The sequence below is a fragment of the Rhinolophus hipposideros genome (genome assembly GCF_964194185.1).
Source record: "Rhinolophus hipposideros genome assembly, chromosome: 20".
NCBI lineage: Eukaryota > Metazoa > Chordata > Mammalia > Chiroptera > Rhinolophidae > Rhinolophus > Rhinolophus hipposideros.
Window position 1 is genome coordinate 19,040,990 of NC_138066.1, and position 21,437 is coordinate 19,062,426.

The 21,437-nt window shown below is 39.1% G+C and overlaps 2 protein-coding genes across 2 annotated transcripts in view; one reads left to right on the plus strand and one right to left on the minus strand.

Moving 5' to 3' along the window:
- Positions 1-6,412, minus strand: part of CRLF3 (cytokine receptor like factor 3) — a 28,263-nt gene extending 21,851 nt beyond the window's left edge. The window contains exon 1 of the mRNA XM_081029490.1: positions 6,223-6,412. Within this exon, the coding sequence (XP_080885616.1) occupies positions 6,223-6,339 (117 nt within the window). The 5' untranslated portion in view covers positions 6,340-6,412. The remainder of the gene's footprint in view (positions 1-6,222) is intronic.
- A 5,545-nt stretch (positions 6,413-11,957) lies between these two features.
- ATAD5 (ATPase family AAA domain containing 5) overlaps positions 11,958-21,437 on the plus strand; it is a 38,264-nt gene continuing 28,784 nt past the window's right edge. Inside the window, exons 1-3 of the mRNA XM_081030253.1 lie at positions 11,958-12,400; positions 14,704-16,610; positions 17,244-17,352. Coding sequence (XP_080886379.1) covers positions 12,335-12,400; positions 14,704-16,610; positions 17,244-17,352 — 2,082 coding nt within the window. The 5' untranslated portion in view covers positions 11,958-12,334. The remainder of the gene's footprint in view (positions 12,401-14,703; positions 16,611-17,243; positions 17,353-21,437) is intronic.

Here is a 21,437-nt window from a genome sequence, read left to right on the forward strand (position 1 = left end):
AAAAAGTTCTGGAAGTACACACTGTTCCCCAATAAAGTCCTGTTCCCCTTCCCCAATAAAATCTTTAAAAAAAAAAAGATTAATTCACGTAGAATTCATTTTTAAAAAATGGCATTCTCCTGGAGAAACAGAGTAGGAGACATTTAAAGAATAGGTGCCAGTTAGAGAAGTAGAGGATGTCATCTTGAATAACAACAATATTTAGTGGTTTATTATTACGGCTAACATTTATGAAGCACTTTGTATGTTCCTGACACTGTGCTAAGCATTTTCAATACATTTCTCATTTTAATTCCCACATTGGCCAAGTAAAGTAGGTACAATCCTTATTCTTATGGTACAGATAAGGATGATGAGGATCAGGAAAGTTAAGTTTCTCAAGGTCTTATGGATAATAGGGGCAAGTACTAACAAAGTAAAATAACTGCAAATAAGTAATTCATTGATATCCCTCACTAACAAAAGCACATCCTTACATCTGTTTCTGTTTCGCTTTTTAGATCACAAACTAGCCATATTATTTACCAGGCTTATAGTAATAAGAATAGTTCTCTAACAAAATTATACATACATAATAATTTACATTGGAAAGAATCTATACAGAAAAAAATGGGCACCTCTGTGACATTCACACACTTTTTAATTAGCATCACTGATTTTAACATGCTTCAAAATACTTGTTTTAATTCTCATCTGTATCTTTCAAGTGAGTTTTGGATTCAACCAGCAGCTTTCAAAGTGTCATGTATAAAGACAATTTGTGAAAAGACTTATTTGAGAAAAGAGGACTAAAAAGCCAATGTAAACAGTATATGTGGTCTTTTGCATGCAAATATATGTGCAGCTTTTTTCCTGGTTGTTAATTATTTAGTATCGCTTCTACAGCTTGCTTCTAGTACTTTGGTGAACCTGAGTCAACAATACATTTCAGCCTACCACCAATAAATGCTCTGTAGGTAACTATGTGATAGACTATTTACCTCTGGATCAAAAATTAGATGGCACAAGGGAGATTTTCATAATAAATGCTTATGATATACTTGCTAACCAAAGGAGGAAAAAACGGATATGAAGTTGCATATACAGTAGTCTCTCAATTTTTCAACATGATGTTTAGAAGGATATACCAAGGGCAGCCGGTTGGCTCAGTTGGTTGGAGCGCAGCGCTCATAACAACACCCAGGATGCTGGTTCGGTTCCCACATGGGCCAATGAGCTGCGCCCTCCACAACTAAATTGAAAACAATGACTTGACTTGGAGCTGATGGGTCCTGGAAAAACACACTGTTCCCCAATATTCCTCAATAAAAATTTTTTAAAAAAGAGGAAGGATACACCAAAACGTCAATGGTAGTTGTTTGTAAGTAGTAGTATCGTGGGTTATTTTTAAACTATTTCTTTCATCCATTCTTGGTTTTCACCAGCTCTAGATTTAACCTTTTCTTAGAACACTATAATAGGGACATTTTAACTACTACTGCAGTAACAAATTATTTCAAACAGATTTTTGGACTGTTTTGAAAATGGGTAACAGAAGGGGAAGTGGGAGATAAAAGAAGCAATAATAGCTTTCTTTTCTTTGCTGAGCTACTAAGACTTCCTGCCTTGGTTTTCTGAAATAACTTTTTTTTTTCACTGAGTTCTATAACTGTCCCAGTCTTTAACTAGTATGCTATGTGTTTTCAAATCCTGTGGGAATAATAACCTATAAAGAACCTGGTTTTGTACATTAGAAATATCAACATTACTAGTTAAATCTTCAAGAAATTATAGCTGAAATCAACTATCAAAAAACAGAAAACAAAATACTAAGAAAGACAAATGGTCACATTGCAGATGTTAAGACACGTTAGGACAGCACTGGCTTGAGATTGTCAATTGTTCACGTGAATATTGTTGTATAATAATCTAAGAAACCTATGATATTCCAAACAATGTTTTAATCTTCTGGATCAACCACAACAACTTATGACAACCCACCTGTGGTTTAGATTAACCTACAGACATCAGTAGAGAGCTGATGAAGTGGTAATGATACACTCTAAAGCAAGTTTTAATGTGCATACGTACCACACCTGGCAATCTCATTAAAGTGTAGGTTATGATTCAGTAGGTCTGGGTGGGGCCTGATTCTTGCATTCTTTACAAGCTCTCAGGTCATGCTGCCCCCTGCTGTAGTCATGTACCACACTTGTAGTAAGGATCAAAGGGACACCACTGGCCAGTGCTGGGCAGGGTGGTCACCAAATAGTATCTTACTTAATTAGTCCCAGGATCGGGCCCTTTACTCTGAAAACCCAGAGTCTTGCTTTAGTCAATGCCCTGAGAGACATTGGCTTGCACTAACTAAAAGGCACATGAAGACTGACACATTCATTTTATAGAGTGAAATGTAACTATACACAGACTAGAATATTGGCATTTCTCACTGTAGGCACTTCCAGTACCTCAAACTTATCCCCCTTTGATAATGTACAAAGATGAAGTTTCTAGACCTGTAAAGCTTAAGGACTAGGCCCCAGCTTGTGGCAATGTCATCAAAGTCAACATAGCTGACTGGCCAGTTGACATCATCATGTGACATCTTGATCAGCTATCTCTACGTACAAAAAGCAGGAAAGCAAACCCTGTGGATATAAACGAGTGATGAAAAACACAATAGAAGTATAATCCAAAAATGAATGCATAAGAATTTAGGTTTTGGGGGTGCCCAGTTAGCTCAGTTGGCCACAGCACAGTGCTCTTAACACTAAGGTTGCTGGTGCGATCCCCACATGGGCCACTGTGAGCTGCGCCCTCCACAACTAGATTGAAACAACTACTTGACTTGGAGCTGATGACTTCTGGAAAAACACACTTAAATAGATAAAAGTTAAAAAAAAAAAGAATTTAGGTTTTTAGGGGTAACAGTCTTTCCATCAAAGGAAAGAGTAAATCCATGAGTGCAGTGATCTATTTAACTGACCACAGTATTTCTAGGACCTAAAAGAATCTTTGACCCACAGTAGGCACCTAATAAATATTTATTGAGTGAATGAACAAATGAGTATTTAAAGAGAGTGGGAGGTAATTTCTTTGGTATTTACATCTTAGTACCACGGATTCCAGGGAGCTATAGAGAACTATTCTTAATGATTTCAACATGAGTTAGGCCAGACTAGCTGTAAACATTATCTGATTTCCTGAAGACGAGAATGTCTCACTAGCCTTTAACTTATTCAAACAGTAAGAGTTACAGACTACCCTTGCAGTCATACACAGAACTTCCTTTTCTCTGAAGGCAGGGGGTAGGGTATAAATTTACCACAAGAGGAGAAACTGCTACACGCTGGCAGTTGTTTTTGACAGAATAAGTTAAAAGATTTTTACTCTTCCATCTAGACTTTCATAGACATGATTTCTTAATATGAGACAAATTTCATGAGAGATTTTTCTTTCCTTTTTTTCCTCATAAGAGATTTTTAAAGGATAAGAAACAAAAGCAAAAAGTCTGCTGAGTTCCTGAAAAGGTTAAACAAAGAGTTACCATAGTACCCAGCATTCCTAAGTATATATGTAGTAAAATAACTGAAAACATGTTCATATAAAAACTTGTACATGAATGTTTTTAGCAACATTATTCATAATAACCAAAAAGGGAAAATAACCCAAATTATCTGTCAATTGATGAATGGATAAATAAAATGTGGTATAGCCTTACAATGAATATTATTCAGCCATAAAAAGAAATGAAGTACTGATACATATTGAAACACAGATAAGCCTTGAAAACATTATGCTAAATCAAGAAAGCTAGTCACAAGGGGCCACATGGTGTATGATTCCATCTATATAAAATGTCCAGAATAAGCAAATCCAAATAGAGACTGAAAGTAATTTAGTGGTTGCCAGGGGTTCAAGGAGTGACAGCTAATGGGTATGGGTATAGGATTTCTTTTCGGAGTGAAGAAAATGTTCTGGCATTAGATAGTGTTAATGGTTGCACAACTTTGTGAATATACCAAAAATTGCTGAATTGTATATCTTAAGGCACAAATTTTATGGCATTTTAATTATCTCAATTAAAAAAATATATATATAGTCTCCCAAAATAAAATCAGGAAACAAAAAAATACACACAAAGGGGAACATCCCTTCCTCCCTGCTTTTCTCATCCTTCCACCATGCAAAATCTTTGACTAAAAAGCCATATATTTTATGTAGTTATTCTAAAAATGACTGGAACCCTAAAAATATCCTAACCACCAAACAAAAGCAGCTGCTTATTTTGATAACATTTTTGTGACACAGATCTTCCTTAAAATGCCAAGTTGACAGCGGACTTATTCTACAAACCCACACGTGTACACTCCACTTGAATTAGCTTTGAAGAGAGATGCCATTGTAATTGCACTGGCACAAAACACATCTCGGTTCACAAAGGAGAACTACATTATTACTCAGTCTAGTCAGAAGGCAATGTCACCAGAAACCAAGCTGTGATGGATGTTCTGTTAATGCTTTCTGTCTCAAGTCAGAGAATGGGCCTCAAAAATGAAACAAAAACCCATACTAAACTACACTAAATTATCAGAAAGTATGTCCTGTATTTAATATTGGATATAAAATTTAAAAGAGGATAGGTTTGGAAATTGAAAACTAAACCATTCAGGATGGGGTCATACAAAAATTTTTAATGCACTCAATATCACAGCAGCAATTAGCAAGTACTAGTGCCAGGTACTAATAAGCTCATTCATTTAGTATCAACTCGACTGCTTCTTAATTGCTGATGCAGTTAAACAACAGTCCTGTTCACATATAAGATGTTTCAATTGGTTCAAACAGGAGTCATACAATAAGAGATACTTTAATCTCTTTTTAAACAACGTCCTAGATTTAGAACCTCTATTTCAAAATAGCAGAAGGAATAATGCAGATATTTTCAAATGAAAATCAAGATGAATATGCTAGAAGGCCTTGAAAAGCATTCACCAAATCAAGACAACCATATGTAGGTCTTGCTCCCAAACTATGAATGATGCCTGGTCTATACCAGCTGTACAAGGATTGAAAAATATATAAAACCTAAAGCATAGTGAGTATCCTTGATGATGATGTTTGACTATCCAAAGGCAGTTACCACAGCACTATTCTACCAGCTGTACGTTTTCAGATTCTATGTAGCATGGGAGGTACTAGGATGACAACACAGGTTAATATCAAATGTGATGTAGAAAAAATCCCGCTCACTCAAATGATTCCACTCAGATGGAATCCCACTCACTCAAAAAGCATTTATTAACCACCGATGTTAACAGTAGTTTGGAAATTATCTGTCCTATCACACACTGGCAGTGGGTTATATCTTTTTCTCTATATGTTCCAGGGTGTAGAGAAACCACGCGGCTTTCCTATATCTTTGAAGACCATGTCCCCCGGGGACAGATAACTGCTGTCACAAAGTCTATTTAGCTTCTCCTTTCAGTATTCCTCCTTAAATCTGTTTTTCCATTTCCCTACACCTTTGGATTCCGTCCCTCCAGTATTTCATTTAATATTTTCCCCCCGCTTCCAACACACCTTCACCTTAAATTCTAACCATCTAGAATGAGGTTAGGCTAAATGGTGTTTTTTTTTTAAATGCATTCAAGACGACATGAGATATTAAGGACTATTCTCGGGCAGGAATCCCATTCATTTAGTGTCAACGCGACAGCTTCTCACCTCTGTCTGCCTCTCTCCAGTCCTCGTCTTCCAACATCCATTTAGCCTCCACCTTTAGCCCTCCCAAAGTCCCCCCCTCGTTTTCCTCGGGCTCCCTAAAACTAGTTTCCACCCCCCAGGACAGGTTTTCCCAAGAATTTCCACCTCCCCCTACTCTAATGAGTTATCACTACCGTCTGGGACGCCCGAGGGTTTTGCTCTGGCCCCTCGTCCTCCCCAGCCTCGGAGCCCACCCCCACCCCCACCACTGCCCCACACGACTCCGGGAACGCCCCCTCTCACTCTCCCTGGATCCGCTAAACGTGGACCTTTCCCTTACGACCCCCCCGCACCCGCACCCACTGTCCCCACGCGCAGAGCCTGCCAGATCTCCGCACTTCAGAGCCGCTTCCCTTCTCCCTTCAGTTTTTGGGCACTCCCACCCCTCGGCGCCCTCACGGCCCCCGCCCGCCCGCCCGCCGGGCATCGCGCTCGCGCCCCGGGCCCACGGCGCCCCTCCCGACGCGGCCCTCCGACCTGCCTCCGCGCCTCCTTCAGCCCCTGCAGTCTCTGGCCCAGCTCCCGCCGGTAGCTCTGCGCTGCCTCCACGTTCTCGCGGGCCTCCTGCAGCAGCAACTCGGGCTCCAGCTCCATCGCTCCCTCGTCCGGCCGCGCGGCCAGCGGCTGCCGGATCGATTCCCGACTGTCCGGGGCGCCGCCGAGCGGCCCTGCGAGGCCCAGCGCAGGCGGAAGCACCGCCCCGCCCCGCCCCACCGCGGCCTTGATTGACAGCCGTGTGCGGGCGCTTCGCGATACAGTCTTCTGGGTCCCAGCGCCGCCCACCCCTCAGGCCCACCCGGCCTTCTCCCGGCTCCCGCGCGGTCCCTGGCCCGCGTCGCTAATGAGGTCACGCCTGCAGGCAGGGAAGGATGTACACAACTACACCTTACGAAGTGTTTCCCACATCTTATATCATTCTGGCGTCCTCGTATCTCTATTTCTCGGAGGAGGAAACCGTGGGGATTTCAACCCAGATGGCTCTTAAATCATCACTGTCCTGCCTCCCTAGTAAATGAGCATCCGCGGCAGCGGCAGGTATTTTAGGTTACTGTATAAAACAGGCACCACGCCTAGAGGGATCAGACAAGCACCCCACCACCCAGAGACTCGTAGTCGGATGAGGGAGCCCAGACGCCTAAGCGTTGACCAGCGGTAGGTACAGCAATCCCGGCAGAAGTCCAGGACATGTGTTAGCAGACTTTTTTCTGTAGTAAGGGCCAGGTGGTAAAAACTTGGAGCTGTGCAGCATGTAAGGTTTCTGCTGTCTGCGAGCTATAGCGTCTCTGTTGCAACATGGTAAGTAAATGGGCGTTAACAGTGTGCAAATAAAACTTTTGGGAAACTGAAATTTGAATTTCACATCATTTTCACGTGTCACAAAATATTCCTTGCAAATGTTTTCAACTCTTTTTGTAAAGTGGAAACCATTCTTTGTTCAGGGGCCATAAAAAAGAAAACAAAACAGGAGGTGTGTCAGATTTTGGTCTTGGGCCATAGTTTGCTGACCTCTGGCCAAGGATGTTAGAACCGAATGTTGTCTCGGCCAGGAAACAGACAGAACGTGATTTGCTCAGGGTTACACAATGAATCTGTACCAAAGGCAAGATGCCAGTTTTCCTGGACCAGGTTAAAGCTCTTTCTACCACATTGTTTTGTGTTAAGCACATGACATTTGGAACCAGAGAAATTTTGAAAAGGGAAGCCCTTCTGAAGAAAACGGAAAATTAGCTTTATCTTGAAGATAAGGTAGCCTGACACTTAGTTAATACTGTATTAGCCAATAAATCCCCTTTATTGTTTAAGGCAGCTTAGTTGAGTTTTCTGTAACTTGCAACTGAAGGTATCCTAAAGCCCGACAGGAAAACTAGGGAGACTCAAGGTGTAATCGACCTACTCATATGTAAAAGATGTAAATATATACTATAGATATTTAGGAACTCCCTGAATAAATAAAAAGGCGATTAAGGTAGAATCAAGAAAGACTGACAAAAACAAAAGATATTAGCATTTATGTATTCTCAGCCTTGGCCCTTATATTCCTAACCTACCAATGAAGATGGGTTTTGCCTTCACCTCCTCATCTGCAGGTTGTCTTCAACCTGGCTCCCAAGCTTCTTTAGTACAGAATTGAAAACAATGATTAAAGAGGTAGGTAGGAAAGGGGAAACTGTATATGGAGAGGTTTGCATTGAATAAGAGATTGAGGGAGAAACTCCAGAGCACTAATGGGAAATTAGGAAATGGTAGTGGAGAAGAGAATATTAAGAAGAGTTTCTATGACGTATGAATTAAAGACTGTCAGTAGATATGACAATTCAATACAATATATGATCCTGGACTGTATCCATTTGCTATAAAGGGCATCATTGTGACACCTGCTGAAACTTAAATGGGTTCTGAAGATTTGATTGTAATAAAATATCAATGTTGGGGCCAGCCCTGTGGCCCAGGCGGTTAGAGCTCCACGCTCCTAACCCCGAAGGCTGCCGGTTTGATTCCCACATGGGCCAGTGGGCTCTCAACCACAAGGTTGCCAGTTCAATTCCTCAAGTCCCACAAGGGATGGTGGGCAGCACCCCTGCAACTAAAATTGAACACAGCACCTTGAGCTGAGCTGCCTCCCGGATGGCTCAGTTGGTTGGAGAGCATCTTCTCAACCACAAGGTTGCCGGTTCAACTCCCACAAGGGATAGTGGGCTGTGCCCCCTGCAACTAGCAACGGCAACTGGACCTGGAGCTGAGCTGCGCCCTCCACAACTAAGACTGAAAGGACAACAACTTGACTTGGAAAAAAGGCCTGGAAGTACACACTGTTCCCCAATAAAGTCCTGTACCCCTTCCCCAATAAAATAAAATCTTAGAAAAAATAAAATAAAATATCAGTGTTAAGTCCTGTTTTTGATGGTTACATTGTGAGTTCCCAGAATATACTTGTAGGATTTTGGCAATTTAGTTTTTACATTGTATTTGCAACTTTTCTGTAAATCTGAGATTTATATAAATTTGAGTTCTCAAAAATAAAAAATATGTAGCATTAATAAAAAAATTTAAGAGACACTTGTCAAGATTAGAATTATCTCTTATTTTTGATTGCAGGGCAGTATTTCTTTGTACGAGTTTCTATTTAAAAACTAGGTCCTAAGACTTAGGTGTAGCCAGTTGATTCTAAGGAGTATATTAGTAATAATATTAGGTGGGCAAAAAGGGGAGTCAGAGAGTAAAAATTTGTCCACATGTGCCCAGTACAGTTAGGAGCTTTTTGAGAAGTTGGAGAGAGGAGAAAGAAAGACTTCATTGACCAGATGACCAAAGTATTCTGGACTGAATCCATGTTTACCAAACAACTCTCTGGTTACAACTTGATATTCGAGCTGTCGCAATTTTCTCAGCGATTATATTCATATTGTAAATAAATAAATTAGCAAGTTGCTTTGTTTCTTGTCTTATTAGCATAAGGAATCTGTGCCCCTGAATCTACTCACCTCTGGGTATACTTGAAAAGTCAACTCTAAACCAATGTGATGCTGCAAAGATTAAAAACCAGAACCAAACACCCAACTCTGTATAACCCTGTCTGCTGGCCTGCTGGCTTCTATCATTGCCACCTCCAGATCAATCTTCCTCGGTATTCAGCCTTCCTTTGTGTTATCAACCAGAGTATTTACTCTTTAGGAACTTGTGCTCTAAAGTTAAAAACAATCTTTCCAAGCATTTCAAGCCTGAGGGGAGTTGTTTCACAAGAATGCCTTCAGTTTTCTTCGTGTTATTTTTTTGTGTAGCGTGGATATATTAGATACATTAGTAAGTAGATCAAGAAAATAAAGTTGAATGAGATTAAGATTAGTCTCTTGGCTTTCTGAAGGTTTCCCTTTAATTTTTAAAAAATTTCCTGTAAAGCCCTCCAGGGTAGAATCAATTCTGTTCAGTTAGCTTTAGAGAACACACAGAACATACTATGTTCAAGAACATTTAATAAATCTTTTTTTTTTTTTAGTGACAGTCTGTGCTTAAACCTTCATACTTGGACTAATGCCATATGATTTTTCCTTATTTACCTCCTCCATCTATCCTATGTATAGTTATTTCACTAAACAAATATTTGAGAATGTACTGTATACCATCCCCTACTTTATCTTAAGACAGACCCACGTCCCACTTCTTTATCATTTATCTTCCTAAAACATTGTTTTGCAAATGTCACTGCCCTTGCAAAAACCTTTAATGTATGTTCATAAAAGTCAAAGCTTCTTAACCTGATCATCATGGCCCTTACTCTTAACTTCATTTCCCAATATATTATTCAGTCCTACCTCTTGAGTCAAAGTAGTCTGTTCCTTCTTTCTTACTTAAAACAGTCCACATATATTCCTGTCTCCAAGTCCTTATGCCCTTCCCCACTTAGTTTTGTCCTAGCTGGGGTGCTTTTCCTCACTGCTTTTTGTTTTGTTAATAATACTTTGATTCATTCAATAGATATATGTTGAGTACAGTTGTCTTCTCTCATCTGCAGGAAATACGTCCCAAGACTCCCAGTGGATGCCTGAAACCACAGGTAGGACTGAATCCTACACATATAAATGACATGGGTACACTGTAAATGCTAAATTGCTATACAAATGGGAGAGCTCGTTTAATTTAAAATTGATAAATGCCATGAGCTCCTAAATAAAGCTTATGAAAAATATTAACTAAATATCTAAAATTAAACAGTACAAATGCTTAATGATCCGATGCAGTTTAAATGCTTCGAGAATTAGAGGAATAAAAAGTGCTCGAGACATACCCTATAACCCAGCAATTCCACTTCCAGATGTGTATCCTAGAGAAACAGTACACGTGTTCAAGGAGACATAGACAAGAATGTTCATTGAGTCATTGAATAACAGAAAATTGGAGACAACCTAAATGTTCACCATTAAGGGAATTGATAAATAAAATGTGCATAATTGGACAGAATGCTCAGAAATGAAAGGAAATGAATCAGAGATACACATATCATGAAAACAATCATGAACCAAAAAAAAAACTGCTGAGTGACATATACAGTGTTGCCTTTGATGTAAGTAAAACTAAAGATTTTTCTATGCATACATTTATGTATGTAAAAGTATAAAAAGGGCTGCAATGCTATCCACCAAATAGGTAATATTGGCTACCACTGGGGTGAAGAGGAGGAGACTGACTTTGGGGGTGGAAGTCAAAGAGACTTTCCTGTTTTCTCTGTAATTTTCTCTTTTATTTCTCCTCCTCCTCCTCCTCTTTCCTCGGTCCCTCCTGCTCCTCCTTTTCTTCCTCATCTTTCTCCCTGGGCAGTGTTCTTACACTACGTGAGTTATTAAAAAACCAAACCAAAACAACAAAACAGTATACTCGTATACTTAGTGCAGTCTCCTTTCCTGAAAAACCTTATACAGGGCTAATAATTTTCAAAGTAAAAGTAATTACCACTGATTTAATTGGAGAAATTCGTACCCTCCATGTTGTCAAGACAAAAGCAAATACCATCAAGAAGCACACAATTACATCAACAGGTAATATCAGTTTGCACAACCCGGCTTAACAGGGTGGCTTCCCTTTATGACTTGAGGTGTCCTGTTGTTACCTGTCTTGTTTCAGCTCTTACATTCCGTGCAGTTAAAACTATGCCCTCAGACAAAATAAACACGTCTATCCTTACGTAATTGCAACTTTAATGTTAGAAAACAAAGACGTAAACGAGAAACAAATCCATGAAAACAATGCAAATAATGCATGAGATTATCATCACTACAAACCGACAAGCTACTGGTACCCTGCAGCTGAGGCCATGACCTCAGGCTCCTACGTAGCTGCTCGCGAGGAGGAACTCCATGGGAAAAGACGCCTTCTTCGTTCAATTAAGAGTAAAAAGTCGAAATATCGGACCCCGAATGCGCGTATCCGCAGGTAGAACACTTGCCAAAATAACATTTTATTCCCTATGGAAGGAATGTAGCCAATTGCTACGTCGTTTTCTGTATTTTTCAGTCTAGGGTTTCGTCACTAACGGACATTGGTTAAATCACGCCCTCTTCGGTGACACGGGGCGTGAGACGTTTGAATCCCCCAAATCCCCGCTGGTTTTGTTTACCGTGCGACGGTTCTGCTGCCTGCAGTTTCGCCGGAGACGTCTTTTGGCCCTCTCAGCTCACCGTCCGCGCAGCCTCCAGAAAAAACCCTAAGCCCCGCCCCCTGCGCTCCGGACGGCGCGAAAACCCAATTGACAAGAACTCCCTCCGAAGCCCGCGGGTCGGATCTGCGTTCCGCCGGCTGTCCCCGTCGGGGTCCCAGTCCCGAGCGCTCAGCCTGGCGTGCCGGACTCCGGGGCAGCCTGCGCTCCCCGGTCGCGCCCTCGGGTTCCCGCTACCCGCGCTTTTTCATTGCCTCTTCCCGCGTTCGACTCGGCTGAGCTGGGCCCAGTCACAGCGACCGCTCCCCGCGGGTGGGCGCGGGGGAGTCCGAGACGGATCCCGCCGCCCAGCTGCAGGAGCCGGGCCCGTCCATGGCCTCCAGCCATGCCGGGCCGGGCCGTACAAGGTCCTAGGAGCTGGGATTCCGGGAAGCTGGGGACATGGTGGGGGTCCTCGCCATGGCGGCGGCAGCTGCTCCCCCTCCCGTGAAGGACTACGAGATTGAGGTGAGCTTGAGTATCTCCGTCGGTCTGTTAGGGCGGTGGCGGGGGGGCGAAAGGTGATCCCGCCTCTGCATTTAGGAGGGGAGAAGAGGGACATGGTGCGACCCCCACAGTTGTGACATTGGCGTGGCGTGTCTTCACGTCGTGATAGGTCCTGGCAAACACTGGGATTGCGAGGCGTTTACGGGACCGGGTACGTTAGGGCTTAAGATAACCTCGGCCAGTTTCCAGATGCTGAAATACGGGTGAAACTCGAGGTTTTGGACGGGTGACCTGTCCTGGGGAATCCCAGGGTCACGTCTCGGTTCGTGATAATGGGATTTTAGAGCTTTAGCGTCGAAGGGGATCTTTAAGTTCAGCGATTCCGCCCCTCTCCCTGTGGTAGGAATGCCATTTAGACGGCCGCTACAGGAGTCAAACGAGGTGCTTTAAAAAAGCGTGTGTTCCTCAGCGACATGCTCCGAGCTGTCATCATACGCAGGTTGTAACGCCTTGGAGTCGCGTCGTAGAGGATGCTACTTTTTTATGTGTCTTTTGCTGTATTATTTATTTATTTATTTTTTATTTTTGTAGTTTTTATTTTTAATTATTTTTTTTTATTTTTATTTTTTTGGTTAAGGCAGTGTTCTTGCATTTATTATTTGAATTCTTTTTTTTTTTAAATTTATTAGTTTCAGGTGTACAAGACAAGGGACTACTAGGACGTTCATCATTTACATCCCTCACACTGTGAATCCCCCTCCCCCCTCTTTTGCTATATTGTTTATACCTTTTCATGTCAAGCTAGCGTTCTCACTGAAGTATGCACACTGGTGTCCTTGAGGACACCAGTTACTTGAATCAAGTAACTTTTGTCTACTTGCTCATGGTTGTTAATGCTGACACTTGTTTGTTAAATCTAGGCAGGTGTTCACCTTGTCTCAGGTGTGAGGAAGGCCTGTTGTTACTTGAGTTACATACACAGTTCTTGATTTTTGTGTGGTCAGTTTTTATCAATCTTTTCGTTCCAATTTCTGCTTTTCGGGCCCTGCGTGGAGAGCCTCGTTCCTAATAATAATGATACTTACTATTCAGTATTTTAAAGGTAAGGGTATTATACTCATTCTTTTACTTAACATTAACCCTGTGATGAGGTGTTATCTGTATTCTACAGATGAGAGAAGGTGAAAAAGTAATTAAAAGTAACTTAAAGTTAGAAAAAGTATATTTAAAAAGTTAAAAGTCATTTGCGTGAGGTCCCATTGTAGTAGATGTCAGGGCCAGCACTTGAACTTAGATCTGCCTGACTCCAGATGCTATGGTATTGTGTCTCTGCTACCATCTCGGTAAAATAATAATAATAATAATAATAATAATAATAATAACTCAGTAGCATTTTCTTCTAGTACATTTACCATTTGATTTTAATGTGTCTATAATTTATTTTTGCCTCCTACTTATTTAAATGGTAGAGGTATAATGCCCTCATTCATTACTTATCTTCAAAAAAATGTCCTTGTTATTCTGGCAAATTAATTCTAACAAATGAATGGAGGGAAGTTAAAACGAAAGACTGATGGAGCTTTTTGTAACCAGTAAGCTTTTTCTGTTATGTAAGTTATTAATTTAGGACCAAGAAAAATATAACTTTATAGCATTATAGTCACCTTGATATTGTGAGGGTAATAAATAATGTAGGAGGCAGGCAGTAACTTTTAATAGCAAAACACTGGAAAATTTTGTTTTATTTGCGGTAAGTATTCTTCACCATAATTTTTACGTGATTAGTAAATTTGGGGAACCTATGCTTGTTCACTATATACCTGATTCTCAGAGACAAAAAATTTGTTTATTTTTAACTAAAAAAGTAAAATGGGAATGGAATTAATATTTGTAGAGTCCTTACCATGCATCAGACTTCACATACTTTTATGTAATGTGTGCATTACAAATTCTGTGAGGTGGGTAGTACTATTCCAAGGTTGTAGGATAAACAGAGGCCTACAGAAATGAACACATTTGTATATAAGTATAGTGGCCTTGAAACTTTATTGAAGTATTTTATATATATACATATATATGTACACACATACATATATTTATAAAAATAGTGTACAAATTATAAGTGTATAACTTGATGTGACATTGAGATTTGAATGCAGGTTTAACTTTAAAGCTCTTTTTCTTTCTGATATATCATGTTTGTTGCCTAAGGGCACCTTCCTTTTTTATCCAATTACGTAAAATAGTAGATCCATGTTTAAAATGTATGTTGTGTATTATTTTGCTTGAAATAAGTGTCTTTTTTTCTTCTTTTAAATCCATAGGCATGCAAAAAGCGAAGGAAAGATGATGACAGATCTTCCTGTGAAACAATTACAAAATATTTATCACCAATAGGGAAGACTGGAGACAGGGTTTTGTCTCCACCCAAATCCAGTAATATTCTGCATTATTTTAGAAAGACTTCACCCACAAATAAGAAGACCCAATCAGCAAAAAAGTGCAAGATAAAGTCATCTGCACCATTGTCTGCTGACAGTAGCAAAGAATGTAAAATACCTTTGGAAATTGTCTCAAATATAGAGTTTAAAAAGAGAGGAAAGAGAGTTAATTTATCTCATCAATTAAATAATTTTAAAACTGAAAATGAATCTCCAATTCTAATTAGCAGTGATGATAGCAAAGAAGACTGTAGTTTAAATAATGATTTTGTGGAAAACAGTACTTCTGTTTCATTCTACAAGAAACATGTAGAAGTACTTGCAGAAAGTATTCAAGATATCAAAAACCAGTCAAGCACTATGACTTCTAAAAAAAGTTCTAAGAAAGTAAATCCTAAACAAGGGACCATAAAAAATGATTGGAAAAAACTGAGAAAAAGGAAGCGCCGAGATGTAATAGATCTATGTGAAAGTCTACCCTTGGCAGAGGAACTGAATCTCCTTAAAAAAGATGTTAAAGATGGTAAACAGATAATGCCTTCCCCAATTAATGAAATTGAGAGTACCGCAAATGATGCAAACTCTAAAGATAATAGAACTGAAACAGCCCAGTTAAAAGATGGTACAATAACTGTCTCGTATGAGGAATTTTTAAAAAGTCACAAGGAAAATAAACTGGAACAGATACCAGACTCGACAATGTCAATGTGCATTCCTTCTGAAACTGCCAGAAGTGGTTGTATAAGTGATACAGAAACCTGTGAAATTTCCCAGCAAGTACTCTTTAAGACAGTTACTGTTCTTGCACAGGTTCATCCTATTCCCCCCAAAAAGACAGGGAGAATACCCTCAATTTTCTTGAAACAAAAGCGGTTGGAAATGGAAAATAGTCTGTCTGATCCTGAGAATGAGCAGACAGTTCAGAAAAGAAAATCTAATGTTGTTATACGTGAGGAAGAATTAGAACTGGCCGTGTTGGAAGCTGGCAGTTCTGATGCTGTGAAACCAAAATGCACTCTAGAAGAAAGGCAACAGTTTATGAAAGCATTTAGGCAACCAGTATCAGATGCACTTAAAAATGGAGTCAAAAAGTCTGATAAGCAGAAAGAGCTCAATGAAAAATCTTTAAATGAGGAAGGAAGAGACAATAATTCTAAAAAAATCATGGAAAATCCTAATACCCAAGTGGTTTCAAATAATGGCAATTCACAGTCACACACCGATAAAGGAAGTTTTCCTAAGGAAAAAAGTAAAAAACTAAAGAAAAAGGACAAGAAAATGTTAAACACTGGTACTATTCCAGGTGAAAATAGAGAGGGAAGTACTCAAAAGAAAAAAACTTTTTCCTTTAAAGATAAACGAAACAAAAATAGGCTTGGAATGAATTTAAGACAAAAAAACCCAAAAGTTTTCAGAAACAGCCCATTGTTTAACAGTGAAAGTCTTCTTTGTGAAGATAGAGCAAATGATGACCCGCTAAAGATTTCCTCTCTCTGTAACAATAAGTCTTCAAGGAAAACTAGCACACCAATTAAGGATAAAGTTATACATTCTAAAGCTGATACTGAAGACAGCTTGATAAGTGTTGTCACACCCAAATCAACCAGGAGATCTGCAAGAAGTAGTAGTATGCCTACTACAATAATCACTAGAGGTACAGATTCTAGATATGCACCAGATGGCAGTCCAGTAAAGGCTTCCACTCCAAAAGCAGCCAGTGTAGCAGAAAAGCATAGCTTATATACAGCGGAATTACTTACAATACCCTCTGATTCAGAGAGCCCCATTAGGTAAGGTCAAGTTTTATTTCTGTTCTAAAGTTCTAAATATTCTGCATATACTGTTGGCTGGGAAGGAAAATACTTCAAGCATTAGATAGTATTTTATTTTTTCTGGAACACAGCTGATTTATAAGAAAAAATGGTTTTAAAAACACTGCTTATTTTCCACATTTAATTTAAAGTCAGGCGTGATTTCAGAAGAATGCTAGATGTATTTTAGATGAGTTCTAAACTCTTTCTCATCACAGTTGCTAATCCCTGCAGAAATATCCTTCAAATATGAATTCTGTGCATTTAACAAGAGATTATAAATAAATCATAGAACTTTTATTTCCTGGGTAAACTGGACCATACACTTTTGAGTATATATTTCCATGCTGGTTCTGGCTAATATAAGAGTGAGCTTAGGGGCTAATTTTCTGTAAAGCTTATGATTTCTAAAATAAACAATTTATATTTTCTAGGAGTTGAACATTGAGTTTGGCTTACTTTTGAATCAGTAGTTTGAAACTGATGGAGTGTTTTTGTTTTTTCTGTTTTAGAACTGTCCAGAAATTGGAGCCTTAGTTGATTCTTTTCTGTATTTACTTGAAATTCTTACACATTATAATCATGAAAGTGTTTCTGAATATCTTTTTTTAGAATGAAATTCACCAGAATTTGGACTCCCAAAAAATCTAAGAAGAAATCTAAGAAAAGATCCAAGAAATCTGAAGCAACTGATGGAGATTTTACCTCTCAACCTAGAAAGGTAATTGAAATTAGAGAGTCCTATAAGTGGTACACTATTTCCTAAGAAACAATAACTACTATGGAAAGCACTATGCTACAAGAAGATTCGGATAGTTTATAGATTGGTTATGTTAACTACAGCCCTATATTATTTTTCTCTTCTATTCCTCTAGTTAATTTATTAAGATACCAAATAGCTTATTGTGAGATGAAAGCAATTGGTGAGTACAGAGTATAATTTACTTAGAAAAAGTTTTGTTATTGAGAGTTATATTCCAGTTTTCCGTAAGGCTGTTTATAGGTCATGATTGAACGTTTGGTTTATTTCTGTAGATTGGGGGGCTCTCAATCCTGGTACTGTTGACATTTGGGGCTGGATAATTCTTTGTTGTGGGGGACTACCCTATGCATTATAGGATGTTTAGCAGTAACCCTTGCCTTTACCCGTAAGATGCCGGTAGCACCCCAACTCCTCTCTTTATGGCAATCAAAAATGTCTCTAGACATTGCCATATATTCCCTGGAGGGGAAAAAAAAAATCACCCTCTTGAAAACCATTGCTGTAAATGGAGAAGTAGGATATACAGGAATAGTTTAGCTGCTTTTGGAAAATAAGCTTCTTGTCCCTATAGAAAACGGGATTCTTTCCAGGGTGAGTAGGTACAGGATGTATGTGTTGAAAAAGACACCAAAGTGATTCTGATATAATCCTTGGGTGAAAATTGCGTTGGTATCTCTTACTTAACAGTTGCTATTTTTTGACCCCTTATCACATTCCAGGCACTGTGCTTAGTAGTGATATAATTAACCGCATAAAATAATAATTAATCCTCTTTTATAGATGAAGAAACTTGCAGTTCATTGGATCAGGAAACATGTAGTTTAGATGTGACTCTGGGAAGTGACTTTCCCAGAGCCACGCAACTGTTAGTTAGAAAGATGGTTCTTAGCCTGTTGGAAAGCAGTCGATTATACCACACCTAAAGGTTGAAAGTTTCTGAGGTGAACTTTATCCCATAGAATTTATTCTGTCTAAATTAATTTAGAGGATAACGGCAGCTTTTATTTTAGAAATACCAGGCCTTGGTTTGTACCACGTACTACTTAGAATTGTGATTCATTAATAAATTTTTTTAGCAAGACAAATCTCAAAATTTATTGTATCCGAATTGGAGCCTTTATCTAAATTTACTTAGATCAGTTATTTTATCTCATACAGTTAATCTGTCAATGAACCTGTTACAACAGGGCCTTGATAAGGCTTGTTTACTAGCTAGCTCTAGGAGAAAAATCTTAAGTCATTTTCTGGGAGAGATTTTTTCATGTTTTTATGAAAATGAGGGTAAACTTTTTTCTAAGGACCCATATTCATAACAGCTCTTTCAACAGATAGTTACAGAATGGCTTTCAGAATGGCTCTAGCTTCATTTTTTTCATGCAATAAATATTTATTTAATGGGATGCTGTATGCTAGGCATTGGGGAGACAGCTCTAAGCAAGATGTACATGGATTCAATTCTCATGGAGCTCACAGTCTCAGTGAATTCAGACAAACAGGCAGTTGAATATAAGTGATATGATCTATAATAAAGTAAGTACTGAGTGCTCTGAAAGCACATAGATAGGGTGCCTGACTTCCCAGAGGCAATAAACTGGGACCTAAAAGGGTAGGAATTGTCCTCTAAACATAGGGAATAGTGTATATAAAGGCCCTGGAGACGAGAGAGTATTTTTATTTTAGGGAGTGAGAAGTAGAGTCTGGATTATTAAGGAATTTGGATTTCATTCTGAGAGAAGTTGGGAGTCATTTTAAGTAAGGGGACTAACCTGATCAAATTTGGATGTTAGAAAAATTACTCTGACTGCAATGTGGAGAATAGATTAAAGTGGGCAAGACTTGAGGCTGGGAAACCAGTTAAGAGGCTTTTGGAATAATCCACATGAGATGTGATTGTGTTTTAAATGACAGTAGTGAATAGTGGATGGTGGTTATTTAGGGTGTAGCACTGAGATTTGATGATGGACTGAATGTGAAAGAAAGGGAGAAATCAAGCATGATACCCAGGCTTCTGGCTTGGGCTTTTAGGTGGATGGTGTTGCATTTCACTGATATCGGAAAGCTAGGTGTGGGACAAAGATGAGGAATTTCGTTTTGGAAAAAATGGATTCAAGGTACCTATGGGATATTCAAGTAAAACTGTCTATAATTAGCGGTTGGATCCATGGTCCTAAATCTTTGCAGAGAAAGTTGAGCCAGAGAGAAAGCTGAAGGAGGCAAGTGGTGGTGACTGACACTCTGAAAATGGATGAGATGATGCAGGAAAAGTGTATTTGGTGACAAGAGAAGCTATCCAAAGATAAACCAGTGATACACCACAGTCTTTTAAAGAAGAAGAGAAGTAACAATTTAATCCTGTTTTATAGATGAAGAAACTTGCAGTTCATTGGATAAGGAAACATGCAGTTTTTATGTGACTCTGGGAAGTGACTTTCCCAGAGCCACACAACTATAAGTAGTTGGAAAGATGGTTCTTAGCCTGTTGGAAAACAACTAGAATACAGCTGTCTTTTAAGCAGAAGAGAACGTGGGAAGAGTGCCTGAACTTGTAGAACAACTTGGAGACTTTGATGTCATGCAAGCGTTTCGTGGAGTCGAGAAAGTGGTCAGTATTGTCAAATGCTGCAGACAAATTTAGTGAGATGTGAAGTGAAATGTCCCTTGGTTTTTAGCAGTCTTAGTAAGTGTAGTTTAGTTGAGTAGTGAGTGCTCAGCTGAGATTGTTGGCCTACATTTAGGCAAGAAGGAGGACAGATTGATCCAGAGTTGGGTTTTTCCCCCCGGAAGCCATGGCAGAACGACAGCAGGGCCAAAGGAGGTGAGGACATTTTTTAGAACGATTGAAGTGATGTGCAGTGGAATCTAAGCTGGAGGGGAACCAGAGGCTGATCAATAGGGAGGTAGAAAGCTGTCAGCACAGGTTCCAGACGTGGTCGGGAGTAACCAAATAAGAGCTGGGAAGATAGGCAGCAGGTCAGGAAGTAGGGTGTCAGAAATTATTTTTGAGGTGATAAAATTATGGTTGATTTTAATTCTCTTTATTCTGTTTTTCTATAAATATGAACTTTTTAAAAACTTGTATCAGAAAAATAACTTTTAGAAAAAACACTGGTTTCAAGGAATAGCATAACTTCTTGCCAAACTACATACATTTTTCCCACAACTTCACGGAAACATGCCTCTCTGTATAACAATTTGTTTCAATGATTGAGTTGTTCATTTAAATTTAGGTGAATTATTTTGAATATTAACTGACTTTGAGGTTCATCAGCCTGCCAGAAATTTTACTTGAACAGTAAAAATCTATCACTCTGCTACTACAGAAGCAAATCTTTAATGTTCCTAACCTTCTTGCATATGTTTTAAATATCCATGCCTCTTCTTCTTAATGTTTTTAAAAAACATTTGAAAAAAAAAAAAAACATTTGAAAGGTTTTAAAAAGCAGAAAACGTTTATTTAAAAAACAAATAGAGCAGAAATATATAGCATTAAAAATGAAAACTTTTTTTCATTATTTCACTCCGACTCTATAGAGTAACCCACTTTTTATAGTTTCATGTTTATCCTTCCAGACTTTATCCTATGCCTAAATAGACATCTGTCATTTTAAAAAGGGACCATGTAATGGAAAGCTGTTCTGCAACTCGTGTGTGTATCCAAACATGAAAACCTGTGGAACTCAGAATATGGAAAGCAGTGTATCTGGAAGACAATATTTAAATGCACATGATCAATGAGCACAACAGAGGCAGAGCCAGCTCTGAAAACCAGACTATTCTTACCTAGCACTCCTTTCTATACCTAATACCTTTTCAACCTCTCTCCAAAGAATTCAGCCTAAAGGAGACTAAAAAAATACAGGCCATGAAAATGGTGGGGCAGTAACCAACAATTCTATTCTATACTACAGACATCTTTCTGAATGTTTTTCACAAATTATTTATCTGGATAAATTTCAAGTAAGAAATAATGGCAAGCAAGTATAATTAGATACATTTTAATTTAATTTCCTTGGTAAGGTTTGAATATCCATTTCTTTTATTTA